We start from the raw sequence: 24,903 nt of genomic DNA, 5'->3' as shown, positions 1-24,903 counted from the left end.
TAATTCGAATTATTCAGATAACTTTTGAATAGAGCACAGTTTTTAAAATATTAATTAAAGGTAAATTGTTACTATATTTAATTTCGTAAGACATTCTTTTAATAAAAAGTTAAATTTTGAATGGATGAATCACCAAAAATCTTCTGAAAATAATAATATCACATAAACTCATAATTATTTTCCGTAAATATACATAACTATTTATATCAAAAATACAAATTCAATGTCTCTCAAACAGATGAGGAGACTATATACGCAGTCACTTATAGCACCAATAATTCAACGAAATATAATAGTGGGAATATATGCTTATCTATCATAGCTTAATAAGACATATAGTGTAAATCTATCAATTTTTTAGAGAGTCTTTACCTCGGATGTAGGTCTAATTTTTGACGCGACAACTTTAGTAAAGTAGACAGGTGGTTTAATAAATTTTATCTACTAGACGTCCATTGAATATGAAAATAACAAATTGACTTTGAATTATAATGTTGTATATTTAATCATGCAATTTTTCTTCTTGCGGACCTAAATTTTTTATTTGAAACTTAAAGTTCAAAAAATTAGATAGTGCTTTCAAAAAACTAATAACGGTAGTGTTTACTAATGAACTGAATACGTATAATACAAATCTATTAAAATGGAATTAGATCCAAAAAAATAAACCAAAAATAATTGTTATAATTTAAATGAAGAAGTAATTTTTAAAAACGAATTTTTAATTTATGATACAATTTTATATATATCTTTTCTTGGATCAAATCCTTTTAATAGAATTTATAACTATTCATCTATTAGTTGATAAGCTTCTTACTGATCATACTTCATTGTGAATATGATAGAACTATCTTAGTTTGCATATTTATGAAAATTTTAATTCCACAAATCTTTGGTCGCAAGAAAGAATATGCATGATAAAAAGTAAAACACATTTATCAAAGTCAATTTTTAGTTTTTCATATCTCGACTCAAAATATTGTGACTGAGTGTTAACTCCGCAATGAAGTTATTAAACTTTTTTGCATAATTGTCGTAAAAATTAGGCGTAAAGAAAATTGTATTTCATATGGCTCTTTTATGATAGATAAACAAGCCATTATATTCCACTCATTATTTCGTAAATTTGAGGTTTATCCTTCGCTTTTAGATCATATGAATTTGATTTTCTATAATTAAAATAGTTACAGTATACAGAAAATAATACTGATTTTATGTTGATATTATTTTTCAGAAAGATTTCATTCTATACTGCCCTTGAACAAGTATCCTCAAAACTAACTTTTTTCCTAATTATAATTAAATCTAGAAATATTGATAATATATGCTTAGTACTCAATTTTCATATTTCACCTCTTTCTTGATTAGAATTTACGAGATTCAAAAAATTGAGAGACTGATCACTTGATGACATTTCTGTTTATTACAGATTAGAGGTAGGGCACACCGATAGAAAATTTTGGAAAAAAGTTCTGGTGCTAGAATCTTAAACGTATCATATTCCCTGCATGGTTGGTATTTCGCAATGCTTGTGGCCAAACATATTGACATCTTCTCACAATTAATTGATTTATGTATGAGTCCACAGTAGAGTTAGATTATAAATAAAGAAAAGTAAATAATTGCAAGAAACCTTACGAAATCATATATGTCGGAAATTATCAATGTTGATCTGAGCAGAAACCTTACTCATAATAAAGAGGAGTAAATTCTATAGATATAATATACATAAAATTTGATAAATTGTGCTACGCAATGTGAGTCTAGATTGAGACTCCTCCAAAATGTAATAAACCAATATCTATCGCTGAGAGCAAATTATATGGATTCCGTGATTTGTACTCTCTCTATATTCTCATCCGATTTTGGAAGAATGTAGGAAATACATAAAGAGTGAAGCAATTTAGCGTGAGTTTTATAGGAGCACACAACATATGTCAAACATAGATTACAATATCTTATGATCATATAAAAGTTATACGTGCATTGAAGTGTATTACACGATCACTTAGGTGCTTATATACGGTTATTTCGTTTGTGACTGATAAGACATTAAATAGCATTATTAAAATTTTTATAATATATAAATAATTATAATTTTATATTTTTATAATACTTGTGTAGTAAATAATTGTACTTTCTTGACTTAATAAATGGTTAGGGTTTAGGGAATAATTGTTTTGTAAAATATTACACTCATGTATATGTACATATCTGATTCTTCGTGATGTAAAATCAAAATATTTCAGACTGAACATAGGTAGATGGAAGCTGTTAATGAAACATCTATCATTTTTTGTTATTGAGTTACATAATGGAAATCTTTTACATATGTATATATAGCATTGATAGCTTATAAATGCTATGGTTAAATTCCATATGAGTGTGTGTGTGTGAGTGATGTGTGGTGGTCAGTTTGAAAATTTGGGTTAAAAAACAATAATATCAAATGTAACAAATTAATTTCAAGATTCGAATGTCATACAAAATGCTAACAAATAGATACGAGTTCTCGACTTAAATTTTAATATGGAGTAGTTTTTCGCTTTAAAATCTAATTAAAAAATGCAATAAAAACTATCTTTGTATGAATTTTTTCATATCAACAGAATTTTTAATAATGTTAATCAATCGCATGCTTTCATAATTCAGATAACAGTTCTTTTTAGAAATTTAAAAGTTGATGAGGATTGATTTGTGATTTAAAATAATTTGCTTAATGTTCACCTTTTGTGTCCGATAACACCTGTGGATATGCCTAAAGAAATAGATTACAAATTCTTGCTGATTGATCAACCAAAATTCCAAAAAAAATAAAATTACGCTCAAAAATAATTAAACATTTGAATTTTAAATAACACTTACATTATTATATTTAGATATTTATTAAAATAAAATCACCATTGGATACACGTGCGTTTTATCTCGCCCCGCAGCATCACGCCACTTTTGCTGCCGCCAGCGATCAATCCGAGCTTGAAAGAAAACGCTTTAAAATTTTAAATCATCATGAGAAATTGCTCAATTGCTCTCTTACAAAATTTTCAAGATCATCTGGAACTCGCGAATTCGCGTCCTTCAGCTCTCTTTTTTTAGCGTGCCGAATAAATAAAGTCAGAGGTGCAATATCAGGTGAATAAATTGGGTTTGGAACAACTTTGACATTGTTTTCCACAGTAATTCATTACCTTATGACTTTTGTGAACTTCTTGAATATTCAAAATGAATTGTTTTTGTTTTTGTTTGTGGATTTTCCAAACTCATCAGAATTGATAATTTGGTAAGAACATTGTCAATTAGATACTGAGCATTCATCGTATTAGGTTTTTGAAGAATATCAATTGGATGATGTCATTCACGCCCAAAAAACCGACAACATAATCTATGGTTGTTCATAATTTTTTCTTCGGGAATGTTTGCGGATTTTCATCCTTCGGGATCCACATGATTTTGGCTTCTGTTGCATATTGAAACCAAGACTCATCCCTGTTACTGAAACGAAACTTCTTGGATTGATCGCACGCAATATAGAGAGGAGCTCTTTCGAAGATTGGACTCTAGTTTTTTTTTTGAACTGAATTAAGGTTGTGCGGAACCCAACGTGTTACGCTAGTTTGTAGTTCAAATAATTGTGCAGATAATAACTGACTGTTGTACGTGGTATCTTTGTCATCTCCTCTATCCTTCTGAGTGATGCTCTTGGGTCTTCATCATGCGCTTGAAGAATTGCTTTGATTTTTCTTTGATCCGGCGATTTTTTGTCAATTTTTATGATGGGCGCCTTTTTGTTCATGAAGTGATACATCCTAACATAATACGTTACAGTGGAATAGCTAGGAGCATCCATACCGAAGCATTTTACCAATGTCTCGTAGATTTTTTACAGTCTTTGCATTTTTTTGCAAGAGCGAGGATGTTTTCTTTATGATTCATTAAAAAAATGAAAAAAATCCCGCCAAAATTTCCCGCGAAACCGCCTCTTGTCTCAAAATTCATTTTATATCCCGGCATGGCGCCAAAATACAACATACTCATCATATACATATATTCATATTTTTTATTATATATTTATAATCAGCATATATCTCCTTTAATAGTCTCATATAGAGCGCTGTGCTAAACGCACCTTTGGACACCCTATATTTATTTCTGTCGTCTGTATAATAATATACTATTCTCGTTTTTTCTATTGCATTATATCTTTTATATCTATAATAATCTAAATATAATGTTAGCTTTTGTTCATCTACATGTGGTGTTCTGTCGTCATCTCCATAGTCATAATAATATGGTGCTGGAGCTGGGTCAGGCAATGTCATATCTGTCATTTCATAAACTCTTAAATATTTCTTTTGTTCGTCTCCATATAAGTTTAAGTAGCAGTTGTTGTCTAATGGAACTTTAACTTGTGTACCATCATTCTTTTTATAGCTTACATACATTTCATTGTTATTTTTCGGAATGAGTTTACACCGTGTACCATTTTTTAAGGACTGTACAAACTGCCATCTAAAATATTTATTTTCTTCATTGACAGAAAAGTCACCAACAATAGTTTCAATATTTTTTGTTGTTCCTATCAAACTTTGGTATATTTCATTGACATATGTTTTATCTGCTTTCTTTTCAAGGCTAACGTTTATCTTATATACGAAAAAAAGAGATCTGACATTGTGTCAGATCTCAGTAAAAGTGACATTTACATGTCAAAAAAATAGAATGAGTTTAAGTAATTAAAATTGAGGGTGAGAGTAGTATTGTATGAAATAATATCTCTCACCCTCCAATTCATCCTATGGCGCCGAAAAAATTTTGGTGAAATGCGACCACATTTCACCATTTCTCGGCGCCATATAGAGAACTAGAGCCTGTGAGGTACTGATACTATCCATGTACCTCGCAGGCTCTAGTTCCAAGCCAAAATGGCTAAAAATTGCCCGCAATTGTTCACATTGCGGGCAATTTTTAGCCATTTTGGCTGGGAATTGGAGGGTGAGAGTAGTATTGTATAAAATAATATCTCTCACCCTCAATTCATCCTATGGCGCCGAAAAAATTTTGGTGAAATGCGCCACATTTCACCAAAATTTCTCGGCGCCATATAGAGAACTAGAGCCTGTGAGGTACTGATACTATCCATGTACCTCGCAGGCTCTAGTTCCAAGCAAAATGGCTAAAATTGCCCGCATTGTTCACATTGCGGGCAATTTTTAGCCATTTTGGCTGGAATTGGAGGGTGAGAGTAGTATTGTATGAATAATACTCTCTCACTCCAATTCATCCTATGGCGCCGAAAAAATTTTGGTGAAATGCGACCACATTTCACCAAAATTTCTCGGGCGCAATAGTAGAACTAGAGCCTGTGAGGTACTGATACTATCCATGTACCTCGCAGGCTCTAGTTCCAACCAAGCCAAATGGCTAAAAATTGCCCGCAATTGTTCACATTGCGGGCAATTTTTAGCCATTTTGGCTGGGAATTGGAGGGTGAGAGTAGTATTGTATGAATAATATCTCTCACCCTCCAATTCATCCTATGGCGCCGAAAAAATTTTGGTGAAATGCGACCACATTTCACCAAAATTTCTCGGCGCCATATAGAGAACTAGAGCCTGTGAGGTACTGATACTATCCATGTACCTCGCAGGCTCTAGTTCCAAGCCAAAATGGCTAAAAATTGCCCGCAATTGTTCACATTCCCATCTTTTGTTGGTAAGACGAAGAATATGAAATAAATTATGAAGAAGATAATGATGAATAAAATATCACTTTTTATATTTTTGACACGTAAAGTTGTCACTTTTCTGTCAAACCGTTTTTATCGTTTTCGTATATAACATTTAAGTCTGTTATTTCAGATATAGAATGTGTATGTCCAACGTCACTTTTCCTGTTTAAGGTTTCTTGTAAGTTTGTAATATCAGATATAGAATGTGTATGTCCAACGGCACTTTTCCTGTTTAAGGTTTCTTGTAAGTTTGTAATATTTGCAATGGTATGTGTATGTCCAACGTCACTTTTCCTGTTTAAGGTTTCTTGTAAGTTTGTAATATCAGATATAGAATGTGTATGAGTCTTATCTGCTTTTGTCTCTAATGTTTCCTTAAGACTTGGTATTTGGTTAATATAATGTATATGAGTCTTTTTAGAATATTCGTTTTCAGCTCTTGTCACTTCACTTGACATTTTATTGTCAACATATGTTTTGTCTGCTAGTTCAGGATGAGTATGTTCTTTTGTTGCATAAGCATTGTTAGCTCTTTCTTCTTCTTCTTTGCTATTGCATCGTCTACATATTCTTTGTCAGCTTTGTTGTCAACATCTGCTTTCAAAAGAAGTTCATTTATAGGTTTCTCGTTTAAAGTTCCTTTTGTTGGATTTATACAGACAGTATGGTTCTTATTGTCTTGAAACAGAAACTCATCTGTCATTGGGTTTATTGTCAGTTTTAAGTTTCCTTCTTTCAATGACTCAGATATCTTAGAATAGTTTGAAAAGTTTGTTGTGTTCTTATTTAGAGCTTGCATAATGAGTTGTCGTTGTGTTGTATTTCTCTCATAGATGCTGTTTCATTTGACATTTTTATTATAGATAAATATGCTTCCAATAGAAAAAGAAAATTCAAGAGTTGCTACAACTAAACCATTAGATGAACTTTTACTAATGTCGGTCAAAAGTTTGAGACAGATACCGTAAAGCATGAAGGCTATCGTTTTGACTACCCATTAAGATGGTTAAGAGACCCATCCGTCACAAAAGCTATTGGCTTTCGTAGAATGAAGTTCATTTCAGAAGCCATACATGGTTTCCCATTTACGGTCGTTTTTGAAGTTCGATACTATAACAAAGAAAACGTATGTATGAGAAATTTGAACAAGGAAAACTTTTACAAGTTAATTTGCTTATAAACTTAGAACAACTCTTCAAGCTTTTCAAGAAAAAATAAACGATATCTATATTGAATATGCAAACCAGTTTAACATTGACGAAGGAGAATACCATCTCGATATTATTTATGACAGGAAAAATGCAACTGTTAAAATCAATAAAATAGAAGACCTTGGAGAAAACGTTTTATATTTCTACAAAATATAACAACTTGGCATGGTATAGATTTATGAGGATGTTAAATCAGCCTGCAGCATATCCAGTACACCCGGACTATTATGAAGTCGAAAACCCTAATGGAACATATGAAAATATTTTCGACCCAGATGCTATTATTGTTCATGCTTCATTTTCTGGTGCGCAAAACTCTTTCTTATGTCTGATGAATGACTTTTACGAAAAACCTACAAAGTTATATGAACCGCCGAGTGGAAGTATTTCAGACTTTCAAGTATGGTTTTACTACAGATGGAAGAAAAAGAATAATTCCATTATACCATGCGTTTTACTTAGAACTTAGTTTCATATACAACTACTATCGAACGATAAAAATATAATTTTTAATACGGTTGAGGTGTTGGATTTGGTTGCCAACTAGACTGTGGTGCAGGTTCAGGCTGTTGTATAACAGGAGCTTGCTCTTCTGGTTCAGGGTCTTTAGGTATAATACCAACGAACTGACTACTCTTTTACCAATATTTTTGACTCCGTTCCAAATTCTCTTCCGACAGATTTTATTCCATTCCATATACCTCTTCCAACTCTTCTGAAGAAGTTTCCAATACTACTGAAGAAACCCATTTACTACGTGTAAAAATCTAATGTCCGCCTAGTCTCTTACGTTTCCTGTTGAGTTCCATAGCATTCTTTAACTGGAGCTCATACATTCTGTTTCTCCTCTGGTAGAAAACATATTCTGGGTCAACTCCTGTGTTCGCGTCATCTGCATAAAGTTGTTTATATCCCACTTCAGGGTTTGTATAAAATCTTTCCATCTCATATTTGCATACCATGGTGGCAAACCTAACGCAGCGTCATTTGACATGGCAGTTTGCATTTGTACATCTGTTGGCACTTGACCATAGTTTGCCATTGCAGTTTGTATTCTAACTTCATTTGGAATATTCTCTGGGTTTGGTTGTCCAGGTTGCTGTGCATTCGCTAAGTTCTGTGCGTCCATTTAATATTAGATAAAAATATCTCTTACGAGTACATATACTGAACATTTGCAGGCATTGGTTCATCTTCATATTCTCTGTACTTTTCTGCCAGTCAAATAAATAAATGACACAATGGAAAAAACCTAAAACTAACAATCCGATTTCAAACCACATTTACTTACTAATAAAATTTCTTTATTGTGACACTTTCTCCGGTTTATAGGACCTCTCTCATATTCTATCTTGTCATATATAAACTCATAGTCATGTATGTCCTCTAACCATCTCATAACGGTTTCCAAACCACTTTTATCGGATGTAAAGTAAAAGCATGGATGGTTATGTATAAGTCTAAAGTTTCTAAAGAGTCTCTCAAAGTCCAGTCTACTTGGTATTGAAAATCCCATGTGTTATAGAACGGCGGGTCCACTATAAAGAAAACATTTTCCTTGTCTTTATATTTTTCATACAACTCTGTCCATGACATCTCACAAACTCTATACCCTCAATATATTTTTTATGTCCTCTTTGAAAACATTTGTATAGTTAAGATATAAAACTTTTGACATAAGTGTTTCAATGTCATGAACTCTTATAGAACCACTATATAATAGTCTAAGATATACTATCCAGTCTATATATTCTGCTTTTTTCAAAACTCTCTCACAATATTTTTGTTATCTAATGGTATACGTTTCATCTTACCTATAGGTATCTTTTCTTTTAACTCTTTCAATATATTGTTTGTGTCTGGAATATGTTTGAGACGGTCCATATAGTTGTCGAAGTCATTGCATATAATCTTTGAGTCTGGGAATATTGTATGACATAAATGGGAATATATAGAAACTTCCACGAACAAATCTACAAATGTTAGACCATTCGGTAGTTTCTTAAGTTCTCTCAATATAATATCTTTACATCTACTCTTATTTCCAAAGAACGGTAGGTGGTTTTGTAAAATTCATTTATATAATAATAAAAATGTTTTTACCCGAAATTGACAAAACATGAAAACATATATATTTGTGAAAAGCGACACATTATATAATGTTTTCGACCCAGAAGAAGGCTTCTTCCCAGAAGCAATGGAGGAGGAAATACAAGACTCTATCCAAGAAGAGTCCTCCGAATTCACACCAGAAGACTAACAATTTTCCGAATAAAAACTTCATTTATACTAAACATCTTCGGGGCTAGAGGGCGCAACGCGCCTGGAAGCCCCACTTACCTGACCTAATATTATATAAAAAGTCTCTTTAATATCTATATTTCATATTTTTATCGATTTTTAAAGTTTTTGCGAAAAGTATTCAATTATTTTTGCTATTTGGTCGGGTAAATGTCAGATTTGCGACATTTTCTGATATGATATTCAGATTCTACGTTTATATAGTAATTTATGCTTTACATGTATTTTATATAAATTTTTATTGAATTCAAATATTCAATAGTTTTTTATGCTAGATTAGTTGTATTTATTTAAATATATTATATTGGCAACCTTTCTTTACCCTGTCCTAATAAACGCATTTTGTAAAAAAATATAGTGCATCAGTTTCGAACTAGCGTCCCGGGTACCCAATAGTAAGGGGTAATAACCATTCGACCATTTGCCACGTAAAGCATCGCCGGGTTTTTTTGTATTTAATCACTCCCAAAACACTGTTTTGGCTTATTGGAAGCATATCAGACATAATCGCCATAATCAAAAAATCTATATACCCAATAAGTAATAAATTTGTCGATATAGATTTTCCATAAAATTAGTTTTTAGTCTGATCTTAAAATAAATTTAATTTTTTATAAAAAAAAATCACATTTAAAGATACTTTTTAGTAGCTCGAAATCCTGTTTGGTGGATTTCGGGCGTACTTCAAAATTAGCTTTTCTTCTACATATGCAAGCTATATTTTAAATATGGGGCAAATCGGATCGGCGAAAGGAGTTTAGTTACCTTTATTTTGAATTGATTTTTCCAATTTGGGTGAATTTTGACTATAAGCACTAACCATATTATTAGGGTTATTGAATAGGTTATTGCACATAAGAAATATCTAATATTTAATTCAAATTAAATCAGCGATACTTGACAATTAAAAAAGGACTAAAATAGAACAACAAATTATTTTTAAGATGTAATAGATACTATATATTTTTGGTATATTCATAAATATACAACAGATTTCCAAATCAATGCCGTTTTTCTTCAAGATGATAAATTATGACATATAGGTTTAGACTTGTAATCAACATTTATTTGAGATTAGTATCATTTTATCTGAAAATTATCATATTTTTTATAAATGTTGATCATTTTTACACATCTTTATTGAATTTGATAAAAATATATGTATTTTTTATTTTAGATATATACAACAACTCATAAAAAACAAAATAAAGGCTTATTCGAGATATTTTGCAGAATTTCAAGATTTCAATGTGAAAGGCGCAGATGAAAATATTATTAATAAAAATACTCTAGAATAGAGTAATAATGTAATATCACATAGAAAATAGTGAATTTAATAATTCTAGAATAATTAAAATTTATTGAATTTAATTTTTGACTATTTTTGCTATTTATAAAAATATTATTGTTCATGGAATTTTGAAAATCATTGCAAATTAAAAAATTGAAAGGTATAATTCAATTTTTGTATTAACAAAAATTTGAATAATGACACAAAATGATAAAATTTTAGAAATTTAAATGAATTATTAATTTTTCATAAATGAAGATGTGGTTAAAGCTATCATATATCACAAAAAATATACCTATTGAGAAAAATTATCATTCAATCTCAGAAAATAAATTGAGAATTAAAAAATTAAGCAAAATAAAATGAATATTATAGATAATGTAGCAAATAGTCGTTTCCACAAAAATTATACAATTCAAAAAGACTAAACGTTCCTACAAATTATTTTTATTTCCAGACATCACATCTAATGTTATTTCCAGCGTTTTTCGAATTATTTTTTGTTTATAAATTGAATGCATATATAAAAATTGAAGGAAAATATTTTATTTATTGAATTAAAACCGGAAAACCGTCCTTAATGGCTTAAATGAGAATTAAGACAATATTCCTGCATGATACTATTACAGCAACATAGATATTCATTTACAAAAAAATTTTGTTCGTTCTGAATATTTTTTTCCACGAATGTTTTATGATTCCTCACAAAACGAGAAGATTTTAGCTCTCGTAACTCGAAAAATGTTTAAAACAAATCTGGGAGGAAGTCATATTCCTTGGGGTTTTTGATTGCATTTGTTGGATTTCAGCTCAAAAAGAATTTTTGAGTACTGGTTTTCAAATCCTTGATTATTTTTTGAGTGGTATTCAAATCTCTAAATCCAATCAATGGGGTTAGTCATATAGAATGTATCGTGGAAATAAAATTTCCCTTATGCATTTCAAAAGGTGAGAAAAATATTAAAATCATGAGAATTTTTTGTTTCTTTTTGCATAACTCAGGCTGCCGGCTCTTTTGTACTTCTGAGACCCTATAATGGGGCCTTCAAATGTAGTGTAAAGTATTCACAAAAAAATTCTCAGACAATCCAATTTTTGTGAACCTAACGAGAATGAAGTGATCAAAAATAACCGTTTCTTTCCCTTCAAAGAAAAAGATATAGAGCCATATGATGAAAATTGCTGAATATTGAGCATAGATCGAAGTATGCTCTTTGATACGCCACATTTTCCGCTTATTATTTAGATCATCATCGTTTTCTATGCATATATATATATTTTAAATTAAAATATATAAAAGCTCTAAAGCAATGTTTCCAAAGCAAATAATTCTAAAATTGGCTTGTAAATAAAATGACAATTATATTTAATGATGATATGCATATCATTTTGATAGATTATTCGAAAAAACTTTCAAAAATGATCATGACTAAAGAACTGAACTACAAATACAATTAACATAACAAATATTCCTCGATCGTAGACTTTAATTCAAGTTTTCCCATATTAATCAATAAGAAATATAACTTGTATATATATCATTTTTAACGAACCTCTATCCAAAAGTTTCACTTAAAAATATGTACTTTTAGCCGTACACTAATTGTTTCCCTCTTTTCAAGAGTATTTCAAATGGAATGAAATATATTCTCCAGAATTTTGATAGTAAATTGAGATATAACGCTTTACAGTTATACTAAAACAACAATATATTTATACTTTACAGACAAAATAAACATAAATAGCTTTTTTGTTCCAAACGACCAAAATAATATTAAAAACAAAGTAAAAAATTTCCTCTAAGTACCGGACTTAAACCTAATGGAAATTAAGCAATTGATTTAAGTCTGATGCATCTATCACTTGGTCTTGACAGTCTGTACCTTCATTTTTTTCTATTTTTTTGGCTTGACTTCTAATTTTCTCCTTCCTTTGGTCTACTATTAGTGGCTGGATCTTCTCCCAATTTTCTGCAAACCAGCACAATAAAGCTTGTCTATTCCTTCTTGCTAATCGATCAACTTCAATATTTATCTTTTTTTCCAAGTCTGCCGCAAGATCTAATAAGAACATTGTAGTCAAATGATGACCAAACATGTTTTCAAGATAAGCTGTGACTAAATCCATTTTAATTCCAACTTTTTTAATTCTTCTTTTTAAACGCTCGAAATCTCGAATAGACTTTGATGTTGTTCTGAAATGCTTGTTGACGTTCCTTGTTTCGATGATATCTCGTTCCAGTTTAGAATTGAACATCAGACTAACAAGAAAATACAGGGGATTTATGATGTCCTTTCAATTTTTTTGAATTTCATCGCCTCAAACTTTGAATTGCTACTCATTGAATTTAATCAAAGTAATATGAATTAATTTTATGCAGTAAAGCCAAGAATTGTTATCATGGCTCAAATAACTTGAGGCTTTATTTTTTGAATATAAATTTTTAAACAGGTTAATATTTATATCGTTTCTGTTATTCCTTTAAAAATATAAAGATAATCATACCATTCAAAAATTCGATAACTTTACTTTAAGGGTCCACTGTAAAAATTGAAAGTCTCTCAAAATTGAGAGGCGATTTGCAAATAATCGTTATCGTCATTTTTCGAAAATCCACTTTCCCTAGTGTTCTGATTAATATTTTGTAAATGTAACGATGAAGTATATGCTTTAATAAGATGATAATATATTCTATCACTTCAAATCGCATAAAAATTGCAAAATCAGTGAGTTTTATAAGAACAAGATTTTTTCGAATTTTTTCGCTTTTGGATGCATGTTTTGAAAAATAGATATTTTCGAATTTTAATTTTATCTTAAGTATAAGTTTTATATTAGGAATTTTTTGACCTATTTCCAATCATTAATTCCAATGTTTTTCAGGGAATTTAATTGAGAAGAAATTAGGAATTTCGCTTTAATGTCATTACAAACTAATATTATGATGCATAATATATATATTTATTGAGGCTAATGCCGGGATATCTTGCATTTAAAAAAAAATCAAAGAATTGACAATTGGATAGCACAAATTTAATTCCCTGGACAAAGTATTATTGTTTATATATTCAAACCATTATCCTTAGTTTAGATATGTTGGTCAAAAATTTTCGTGTTATTTTTTGTGTTTAAGCATAAATTATGTATTTACTTATGAAAAATAAGCATTTTATTGATTATCATAAAGATACACCATAACAAATTGAAAAAATTTAAAAAAAAGTGTATTTTAGTGGGTATTATTCTGGCCAATACCCATTTTTGCACGACTTAATATTAACCATATCAATAGACGACTCAATGTAAAAATTTAGATATTTTTTTTTCATTATTCAAACTTTGATAAATTTTAGTATAATGAATGATTTTGTTTCGTGTATGATACAGAAATGAAAAGCTTAATTAATATTGTTTTGCATTTTTTCAAGAATGTTAGAGTACATCTACATTAAAAAATCGGATTCGAATTGCGATACTGCATCAAATTGATGCACATCTGATAGGGATCTCAAAAGAGTAAAGTTAATTTTTTTGTGTTTTTTTAAGTTTTGGGCCTTAGTAAAACACCATCTTGAGCAATATTTTTGGGACGACGATAGACCTTATTTGGCCTTACAGTGGACCCTTAAAAGGGCAAAGAATATAATATTTTCATCAATTTTTGCATTACACTTACGTATGAGGTACATTTGTTGCCAATACTATCATGGCACAGCCTGGCAGAATCTATTTATTATTTGATTCTTTGTTTTCAAAGGAAGAATTATAAAAAACTCAAAACTAGATATTATATTTGATAAATTGTGCTATCCATTGTATGGACATATTTAAGATACATAAAACTTATTGTGGATTAACTTTGAAGTGTGATTAAAATCCTCAGAAATTGAATTGAGATCGAAATTTTTACTGACGATTTTTGTTTTGTAGATTTTCAATTGTAAAAATTCAATAGATGACGTATCAATTAAATTATATGACCAACTTCATTGTATGATAAGCATTATATTCCGCTTTATGCTGAGAACCGAACAATTAAATTTAAGCTTTGCAATTGCGGAAATCTGCAAAATTTCAGAAGTTTCCATAAACGATTGTAAAATAATACACCCATATCACAGAATAGTATAGTTCAGCAAATAATTGGCGGTTTAAAACTATAGACCCAAATCTTTTAATCTGTTTTGTGAGAAATAGTAGTTTAACCTTGTGCATTATGTAGCAAAATATATGTATGAAATTTCTTTCAAAATGCTTTCTAAAAGAATTGTTTATTTGTTTCGTAATTTTGAAGATTATTCACAAACACAAAAAACCTTTTTCAATGAAATATCAGAATATCTTTATTACCTACAATGAATGATTCATAAATCTGATGAAATTTTAAATTACTTTCAAAATGACAACACTAATCTTTCAATTCGAGAACAGTTTCATGAGTTAACATGGAATCTCTAATATTATTGAACTAACTATCATCAATGTACAATAATTTCTATTTTAAACATATAATTGACGTTGAGTTTAAGGGTCCACTGTAAAAATTGAAAGTCTCTCAAAATTGAGAGGCGATTTGCAAATAATCGTTATCGTCATTTTTCGAAAATCCACTTTCCCTAGTGTTCTGATTAATATTTTGTAAATGTAACGATGAAGTATATGCTTTAATAAGATGATAATATATTCTATCACTTCAAATCGCATAAAAATTGCAAAATCAGTGAGTTTTATAAGAACAAGATTTTTTCGAGGGGGGCACAAACTTGCCCAGTGAGGTGAAGTGAAAAGTGACAGGTTTACATGTCAGAAATGTAAAGTGTCAGATTTGAAACAAAAAATGGATTAATTTATTATTATATGATAGAGAGATTTGGTAAGTTACTATCAAATTTGTAAGTAAGGGAAAAAAAGTAAGAAAGAAAAAAAATTAAAAAAAAATAAAAAGCCACTCGCTTCGCTCGCGGGAGACAAAAAGAACAAATTCGAAAAAAGATTATATGAAATTACGAAACTAAGCCGCGAGCGAAGCGAGTGGCTTAAGAAAAGAACAGATTCGAAAAAAGATTGTATGAAATTACGAAACTAAGCCACTCGCTTCGCTCGCGGCTTAAGAAAAGAACAGATTCGAAGAAAGATTGTATGAAATTTTAATTCTTTATTTTTTAGGATTGTTAGCTTTGTAAGATTGCTTTCTCACAAGAGAAAACAAGTATAAGGTTTAAGCTGTATGTATTACAGTTATAAATATTTGATTTTAAAAAAAATCAAGATTTTAAACTTTAAAGGTATTAATTATGATTATCTTTCTTTAGCTTTGCATGCTGTATGCTACTTTTGGAAACTGCTCTATTGTATTAGAATGTTTTTAAATTTTGCACCTAAAAATGCGTAATATTAAAAATTAAGGTATTAATTATGATTATCTTTCTTTAGCTTTACATGCTGTATGCTACTTTTGTCTTTGAGACATTCCATGATTTAAGTTAAGAAGCTTTAAAAAAAATGCAAAAAAAATTGAATACTTTACTGGCTGGGCAAATTTGTCGCCGCCCCGATTTTTTCGAATTTTTTCGCTTTTGGATGCATGTTTTGAAAAATAGATATTTTCGAATTTTAATTTTATCTTAAGTATAAGTTTTATATTAGGAATTTTTTGACCTATTTCCAATCATTAATTCCAATGTTTTTCAGGGAATTTAATTGAGAAGAAATTAGGAATTTCGCTTTAATGTCATTACAAACTAATATTATGATGCATAATATATATATTTATTGAGGCTAATGCCGGGATATCTTGCATTTAAAAAAAAATCAAAGAATTGACAATTGGATAGCACAAATTTAATTCCCTGGACAAAGTATTATTGTTTATTATATTCAAACCATTATCCTTAGTTTAGATATGTTGGTCAAAAATTTTCGTGTTATTTTTTGTGTTTAAGCATAAATTATGTATTTACTTATGAAAAATAAGCATTTTATTGATTATCATAAAGATACACCATAACAAATTGAAAAAATTTAAAAAAAAGTGTATTTTAGTGGGTATTATTCTGGCCAATACCCATTTTTGCACGACTTAATATTAACCATATCAATAGACGACTCAATGTAAAAATTTAGATATTATTTTTTCATTATTCAAACTTTGATAAATTTTAGTATAATGAATGATTTTGTTTCGTGTATGATACAGAAATGAAAAGCTTAATTAATATTGTTTTGCATTTTTTCAAGAATGTTAGAGTACATCTACATTAAAAAATCGGATTCGAATTGCGATACTGTCAAAATTGATGCACATCTGATAGGGATCTCAAAAGAGTAAAGTTAATTTTTTTGTGTTTTTTTAAGTTTTGGGCCTTAGTAAAACACCATCTTGAGCAATATTTTTGGGACGACGATAGACCTTATTTGGCCTGACAGTGGACCCTTAAAACGATTATTCATAAAATTGAAGAAAAATGAATTATTAATTGATGAAATCAATAGTTAGATCAGAAATTATAGGAAAAACACGAAATTAATGCTTTTATTATTTCAGAAATAGTGTCAAAAAGTAAAGAAAATATTTATGGGCTGGACGGTTTTTGCTATTAATTTAAAGACATAAAAAGTTTTATGTATTGGAATCTTGATATGAACATATTTCTAAAATTATCAATTAATTACTGATTAAATTTGTTCGGTATGGGATGGGTTCAGAATTTATTGACTAGAATTCAATTTTGTGACACTTCAAATTTACGGATTGTGAAGATTTGTAAAGCATATCTCAATTTTTAAATAATAAATTTCTAGTCAGTAAAGTCATTGTAGCTAGATATAACATGTTCTGTTGCATGCTAAGATCAGTCATAATGTAAACCTCTCAATTTTATTGTCGTGGGAAGTATCTCAATTCCTTTCAAAAAAATTGAAAAACTTTTTAATTTTAAAAATATAATACTTTTAATTAGTTAATTAATTGGAGATATTTTTTAAAAAATCACTTTTGATAATACTTTTGAGAACTTTAATTAAAAAAATATATTCAAAAATATCCAGGATATCAAGAGGGAATTGTTCCTTATGAGGTATATAGTTATGATGTATACCTCATAAGGAACAATTCCCTCCTTAAAATGAGAAAACTTGTTCGAAATTGTTTATCATTTCGAACAAGTTTTCTCGTTTTTAATAGGAAACTAAAGGCTATGAGGCACTGATTATATATTAGTGCCTCATAGCCTTTAGTTCCCAGTAGATAGCTGAGGAACTTTCTCCAAATGATAAGTTATTCAGATAAAGTTTCCCAGCTATCAAGAGGGAATTGTTCCTTATGAGGTATATAGTTATGATGTATACCTCATAAGGAACAATTCCCTCCTTAAGGGTGCACCCGCATGTACGTTTATTTGAGAGGAGGAGGATTACCCTCTCAATTTTGAAAGCTTCGTTAACTTAATATCTCGATGAATATTGGATTAAAATTGAATTTGCCCATACCAATATATCTGATACAATATCCTTAAGTTTTACTAAAAATAATTTTTTAAAATCCCTGCAGATTCGGGGATTTTTAAGGGTGCCCTATAACGATAATGTAAACATCACAAAATTAACCTTATTAGAACTCGAATGAATGGATTATCCAGATTCTAGTTCTCAATATAATAGCCTTAAAAGTGCTTTTCTGAGGGTGGTCTATCGTCTATAGGGCACCCTTAAATTTTTTGATTTTTTTCGAAAATTTTTCGGAAAAAAAATATTTTCAGAAGAGCCTTAACGGCTAAGTTTTATGTTTAATGTTGAGTATCAAAAAGAATGGGCATCTGATATAGCCATCATATATCCCAGAAGCAAATAAAAATTCTGACTTTTTAAGCATAAAAAATGAAATTTTATTTTTTGCAAAAAACAGGCCACCCGGATGTACGTTTATTTGAGAGGAGGAGGATTAAATTTTTGAAAGCACTAAAATTTGTAAATATGCTAGTTATATAATAATATGCATTATTTTAAAAAATAAAAATTAAAGCACGTTAAAATCTTTTTTGATGAATTTTTACAAAAGCTACTCAGGATAATGCAAGATATGAGTAGTTAAACATAAATTTCAAATCAGATTTTACTTATAATAAATATTTTAAATTTCCGAAAATTAAGTTCAGATCGACTCTATACGTAGTAAATACTAAATAAGGTGCCAAAAACCTATTAAACAGTATCAAAACTATCAAGATTGTAATGTTTTTGAAGAAAAATTTATAGAATTATGGACTTCAAACAGATATTATGTAAATAAAAATAATATAATGAATTTATTTATTCGTATAATAGCAGTAATAAGTCGATTATTCACTTCTACTTCTGAGATTTGAATTTAATTTCGACAGAAAAAGAGATTCAAGAGGAAAATACTAGGGGATACAAACAGCCACCATGACAGGATTATTATGGAGCCAAGTTGTATTTTTTGATATTTTTAGAGTTTTCCTACCTATTTAGGTACCAAGTTATTGCTTAAAAATTAAGGTTCTAAATTCTGAAGTTTACATGATCCTCCCGGGCGAGCCCTTAAAATCGTAGACATTTTTATACTTATTAATCAACCATTCAAAATCATATTCCTCTGAAAAGTTATTTTATTAAAAATTTAGAATTTTAATAAATATAGAGTTTGAATTTCATACAATACCTATATATTTTCAATAATGGAATTTGAAAACCATTCTCAAAAGTTCTCAGAAAACCCTTTTTTCATTAATTTTAAGAAATCTGAGTATTAAATTAAGTGATAAATTCGTTTGACACTACTTTAATTTTTAAATTCAAAAAATTATATGTGCTTTTTAAAATGACTCAAAAAATTTTATTATAAAATAATATATAATATTAAAAATCCCACAACATTTTTTACTTTACATAATCGTACTTCCTCGACGATTAATTTACACTCAATTTCTATCGTTGACCGAACTTAGCATGCAACAGTTCACCTTTTTATATACGAATTCAACATTTCAAAAATTCAAATATTGAAATAGTCAATTTTAGAAGCTAATTCCCGAGTATTCTTGCTGTACTATAACCATTTGACAATATTCTAATTTTTCCATATAATTGTAATCGGTTCTTTTAAATTCTTAATTTATAAGTCTCATCACACTTTTCAATGCTCGATTTTTAAAAACTGTTAAAAAATAGAGATTATATTGAAATAGTGTAGAGACTAAAAATTACCACAGACTATTTCAGAGGATTGAGTGGCAACTCAATCCTCTGAAATAGTCTGTGGTAATTTGCAAAATTTTATAATTTCATGAAAGTACATCTATAGTACATTATAATTACTACAATCTTTTATTTTGGATTGTAAATCATTCAATACAAATTAGTAGTATTATACAAAATATATCAATATTTCAACAATAAATTTCTCGATTAACTTTAGAGGTTTTTATCAAAATTTTGATCACTCATTCAAAATTGAATGAGAAATTTGCACCACGCTTGACTGTCCATATTAGATATGAATTTTCTTAGAAAGTGTTGGTTTGATTGCTGAGATCAAGCTTATAAAATCTTGAAATCCTGACCTTTCCTAATATCTCCCATTATATAATAATTTTAATCTTGAAATTTCAAAAAAAATGCATTTTAATAATTTCACTCAATTCCATCTAATTAACAGTCATCATCTCCATATCAACGATTCCTACATTTACTTTCAATTTCATTTTATTTATTACTTTCTTATTAATTTCAAGTTTTTTTCTTATTATTTGATATCAAACAAATATATATGCATTTTAATCTCAATTTTCTTCCGAAATACTCCATAATATATTAATTTTCTCAGCATTTATTATAAAATAATTTTATCTATGTCAAATTTAACTTTTAACTATAAATTGCTTTTTCATACAATATGATCATTCAAAACCATTATAATTCACGCTTTTTCGCTATTTTTTGTCAATATTTTTCTTCAATTTTGCGAAAAACTTTGATTTACCGTAATGATTGCAGTACTTTAGTCAACAAACCAATATTATTATCAATAGATCCTTCGATTATACTTTCAGATTTCTGTTTTAGCTCTCAAAAATAAAATGAGAACCTTCAGAAAAATGAAGTTGAAAAAAATTGAAAAAGTAAGGAACAAAATATCTTTATTTTAGTGATAATTAAGCAATTGATTCAAATCAGATACATCGATATCATATGTTGGTGCATGCGCTACCTTTTTCATCATTTTTTCTTGATTGATTTGCTGCACAACGTCATATGGGTTCATTGGCAGTAAAGGAAGTACAGAGTCCCAGCTCTCTGTATACCAGCAGAGTAGGGCTTGTCTGTTCCTCTTTGCAAGTCTGTCGATTTTAATATTGATTATGGCAGCATATTTTGTTGCCTCGCTCAATAAATGGTTAGTGGTTTGGTGGAAACAATTAATTTTATCCAAGTAAGCCGAAACGTAGTCCAGTTTAATACCAAGGCGGTCGATCCTTTTCAGGAGCGTTTCGTGATCTTTGATCGACTGCTCCGTGGTCCTCGGATAGTTATTACGGGCTCTGGTACGAAGTATATCATTTATAAGTCTCATATCATTCATCTTTAATAAAATATATTTCTTAAAAAATTGATAATCATTCAATTCCACATAGGTCTATTGAAATTTACCTAAGAAATTTTGCGGTTATATAGTTAAATTGCATGATATATTCCTAAATATATGGTCATTTTCTTCCCACCATTGTTCCTAATGATAAACCCTCTGTATAAATAAATTCAATTAAAAATTGGAAGCCATAAAAATTTTCTGAATCTTTCATTATCTTTTATTATAAAGGATCCGGATTCATTATTTAGCGAAATTGATTCAGTAAATTATGTTTTTTGACACCAAAGAATGCATCCAATTTATTTCAATACTGTAAATGATATGGTAGTGTCGTAAATACAACTGAAGAGTTTATTTTTTCTTTGAAGAACAAACAGAATTTTTGCAATTGAATTCCATAGAATCTTTTTGAGACCTATCTTTGATTCCAAAAACGAGGCTCAATTTGATAATGTGGAGAATACTTAAACTATTATAATAGAGCTTATAAATATATAAGAGATGTTTAATTAATTCTAACTTTCGAAGAGAAAATAGCAATTTTTCAGAGTATGGGCTTTGAAAGATTTTCTGGTACATTATATTCCAGACAATATAGGAAGTTAATTATTTACTATCAGATTTCAAGTTATTCTCGATTATGATGATAAATTTTTAAAAAACTATGTATTTATAGGCAGATGCATTTTATAACTATTTCTTCTGTATTCTTGATTGATTTCCTGCTTACTAATTTATAATTTAGGTTTTCTGACGGAAAAATGTCGAAAATAATTTTTTCTTCATTTTCTAAGCTGATATAAAGCTACTTTAGAAATGTATGAATCAGCACCGTAATAAATGTCATATCTATGATAGTAATAATTTCAAAAATGATAAAATTATAAAAATAATGAATTCTTTGGACATTTGATATCATGTTTATAATTTCATTCTGACAATTAGAATAAAAATTATAACATTAAGCTTTCAAACACCTAAAAAAATTATATAATTTCATTAACTTTTTTTTTGGATTGCAGAAGGTATTTTCTGTATTAAATGGCTCTAAGTGAAATGATTCTGCTTACTGTTTCGTTATAATTATTATTGATTTTTTAATGAATCTAGTTTTTCTTGAAAAAATGATATAATTTATGATGTATAAAGCATTTCAATTGTAAAAATATTCGTGTTTTCCTTTTAATAAGAAAATTTCATAAAACGCAAAAAAATCATCTTGAAACCAATAAATTGTTGTATGTCATATCGTCTATACTGTGCTATTTAATAATACGCTGGATAAATTGTGAAAATACATATATTGATATACAAATGAATTTGAAAGTACCTATTAGCTTTTTCTTTTAACAATTAATTTCGTCGATAAGAATATAAAATAGTTTGTTGATTGTAATGTTGAACTATCCTTTAATTTAACTAATTTTGTTTTGTTAATAAACGAATTTTGAAATATCATTCAAAAAATATTCAATTGTAATTCAATTTGATAAATTGAATAGACATATATAAATTAACAATGTATTTTTTCTTTACATCAAGTCAATAATAAAATAATCTCATGAAAAAGATTTTTCCCTTCTAAAACAAAATTTCTAAAATTCGAAAGAGTATTAAATTATGAATCTATCAATATTAATTTATCAAAAATTGAATGTTAAAATCTTTTGATATTGAATAGGCATTCAATCATTGAAATAGCATCGTTAATACATATTGCACTTTTTATATACAATATTATATCTGTATTATATAACAATGAAAAATAATGACTTAATTAAAAAATTACGCCTTTAAGCCTTTCAAACATCAAAAAATGGTTAATAGATGTTATTATGATTTAACCAACATTTTTATGTTGTAAAAATGCAGATTTGAGAATTAAACTGGGTTATTATGAATAAATTTGAAAAATCTCTATGTTCATTATAGTAATTAAAGATTTTCTGATTTGACATGTATAAAATTTTCATTAGTAACATATATATAAATATTTTTATTCAACAATACCATTAATTAAGTAGAAATTGTAAATCAATTTCATTACAGAAACATTATTATATGATTTGTTTAGATAAAATAGTATGAACATAAATAGTATATTAATTATTTGCGTCTATCATAAATAAATCATATCCAATTGAGAAGATTTTAATTTGTTTTTAGTGGTTGATGCATATTCCAACAATTCAATACTTTTATTGGATTTTACCATTACAAACAATGCTTTGAAATCATATATTTTCAAAATTTCATTTAATAAATGCTTATTTATTGATAATTACTCATTAAAACATATATTTATATTAGTTCAACTTATACATGTTTTTCTTAAAGCAATGTATTTATTCTGCTGTAGTTCTATATTAAGAAAAAGCTCATCAATTTAGATAAAAATATAATATACAAAGATATTTATTATAAGTTCATCCAATAGTTCATTGCATCAATGATTTGAGAATCACGATGAACATAAGTATAACCGATACCGCCAGGATAAGCTCTAGCGTTTGGATCATAAGCCTTTACATATGGTCTATCCTTACAACCATTGCAGTCCTTTGTGCACAAACTGCAAGAAGATTTTCCATCAGGAATTCCTTTAGCTCCATTATTCATGAAGTAATAGGAAGAAAGGATGCATCTAATTGGGAAGTCATCCTTGTTATTGTAAACACCATTTGGATACTTAAAGAGTCTTATTTCATAGTTTCTGTGGCTATTTGCATCACATCCTCTTGCAAGAACGCATCCATCATTATACATGTTTCTACTTGATGATCCATCATTTTGTTGGTCATGATCATCGTTCTGGATGACTTTTCTTCTGTTGTCTAATGCACCTCTATCAGAGTCTGGATGATTTGGATAATCGCACCACCAAATCTTGATCTTGAGAATTTCATCCTCTGTCAAACCGTTTTCTTTCAATTTTTTTGTCAAACCTTTTGTGAAAGAATAATCACTGTCCAATTCGACCAAGAGAGGAGCTTCTCCACCTGTTAAGACTTCTAACCATGTAATGAAGTCATCAGGTAATTTACCACCTAAGCTTTCCTTAACTTTTCTGAAAATGGCAGCTAAATCGTCCGGATGAATATGTTTGGCCGCATCAATTCTATAACCGCTGAAACCAATTGAAATCATGTCAACCATGAAGTCAGCGATTCTTTGTCTGACGTATTCCTTGGATGTATCTAAATCAGATAATCCAACGAGCCATCCTGATGAAAGGATGTTTGGATCAGCCCATGAATCGCATGGTTTGTCGCAGTGGAAGTCTTCTGGTCCATAAGGAACACCTGGGAATTCTAATACGTTTGTTCCTTTTCCTGTATTTGGATTAACTTCATATGTATATGCTGGTGTATAGAATGGAGATCCATTTTCAAATGCAGATGATGTCTTGTTGCCCCATGTAACGCAATTTGCATTTGGATTTCTGTGGTTGGACAAATCATTACCATTTCCTGTCATATGGTTAATAACTGCATCACCATAGACTCTTAAACCATATGATCTGCATTTGTTGATCATGTTTCGGAGCTGATTTCTTGTTCCCATTCTTCCTTCAAGTCTGTATGAAACTGGTTGGTACATGAAATACCATGGGTTCAATTCCCACTCGTATGGTTGAGAACTCATTAATTGTTCATGGTGCGGGAAGATTTTGACACCTAAATATCCAGCTTCTGCAATTGTTTTACATTCTTCGGCAATGTCGTCATCTGGCCAGCCAAATAATTCAACGATAACACCCTTT

General features: G+C 29.1%; 3 protein-coding genes and 3 pseudogenes across 6 annotated transcripts, besides 8 other annotated features; 1 reads left to right on the top strand and 5 right to left on the bottom strand.

Moving 5' to 3' along the window:
* Nucleotides 1-2,959: 2,959 nt before the first annotated feature.
* TVAGG3_0796270 lies at nt 2,960-4,044 on the bottom strand (annotated as a pseudogene). The gene has a single exon. A coding segment is annotated over exon 1 (1,085 nt).
* Nucleotides 2,960-4,140: a mobile genetic element.
* A 1,408-nt stretch (nt 4,141-5,548) lies between these two features.
* Nucleotides 5,549-5,657: a mobile genetic element.
* A 120-nt stretch (nt 5,658-5,777) lies between these two features.
* Nucleotides 5,778-5,840: a mobile genetic element.
* A 757-nt stretch (nt 5,841-6,597) lies between these two features.
* Nucleotides 6,598-7,549, top strand: TVAGG3_0796230 (annotated as a pseudogene). The gene has a single exon. A coding segment is annotated over exon 1 (952 nt).
* A 157-nt stretch (nt 7,550-7,706) lies between these two features.
* Nucleotides 7,707-8,068, bottom strand: TVAGG3_0796220 (annotated as a pseudogene). Its single transcript has one exon. A coding segment is annotated over exon 1 (362 nt).
* Nucleotides 8,069-12,214: 4,146 nt separating this feature from the next.
* Nucleotides 12,215-12,824, bottom strand: TVAGG3_0796210 (uncharacterized protein; the record flags this gene model as incomplete). Its single annotated transcript, XM_001305217.1, has 1 exon — nt 12,350-12,787. The coding sequence occupies one exon, from the start codon at nt 12,785-12,787 to the stop codon at nt 12,350-12,352; it is 438 nt and encodes a 145-aa protein (XP_001305218.1).
* A 241-nt stretch (nt 12,825-13,065) lies between these two features.
* Nucleotides 13,066-14,155: a mobile genetic element.
* A 1,124-nt stretch (nt 14,156-15,279) lies between these two features.
* Nucleotides 15,280-16,084: a mobile genetic element.
* Nucleotides 16,085-16,963: a mobile genetic element.
* A 1,134-nt stretch (nt 16,964-18,097) lies between these two features.
* Nucleotides 18,098-18,237: a mobile genetic element.
* Nucleotides 18,238-19,085: a mobile genetic element.
* Nucleotides 19,086-20,693: 1,608 nt separating this feature from the next.
* On the bottom strand, nt 20,694-21,131 carry TVAGG3_0796150 (uncharacterized protein; the record flags this gene model as incomplete). The annotated part of the gene is made up of 1 exon (XM_001305218.1): nt 20,694-21,131. The coding sequence occupies one exon, from the start codon at nt 21,129-21,131 to the stop codon at nt 20,694-20,696; it is 438 nt and encodes a 145-aa protein (XP_001305219.1).
* A 2,427-nt stretch (nt 21,132-23,558) lies between these two features.
* TVAGG3_0796140 (alpha-amylase family) lies at nt 23,559-24,785 on the bottom strand (the record flags this gene model as incomplete). Its single annotated transcript, XM_001305219.1, has 1 exon — nt 23,559-24,785. One exon carries the CDS (start codon nt 24,783-24,785, stop codon nt 23,559-23,561), a length of 1,227 nt encoding a protein of 408 aa, XP_001305220.1.
* Between the last annotated feature and the right edge of the window lie 118 nt (nt 24,786-24,903).

The sequence above is a fragment of the Trichomonas vaginalis genome, chromosome VI (assembly GCF_026262505.1).
Source record: "Trichomonas vaginalis G3 chromosome VI, whole genome shotgun sequence".
In the NCBI taxonomy this organism is placed as follows: Eukaryota; Parabasalia; order Trichomonadida; family Trichomonadidae; genus Trichomonas; species Trichomonas vaginalis.
This window is presented reverse-complemented; position numbering and strand designations above follow the sequence as displayed.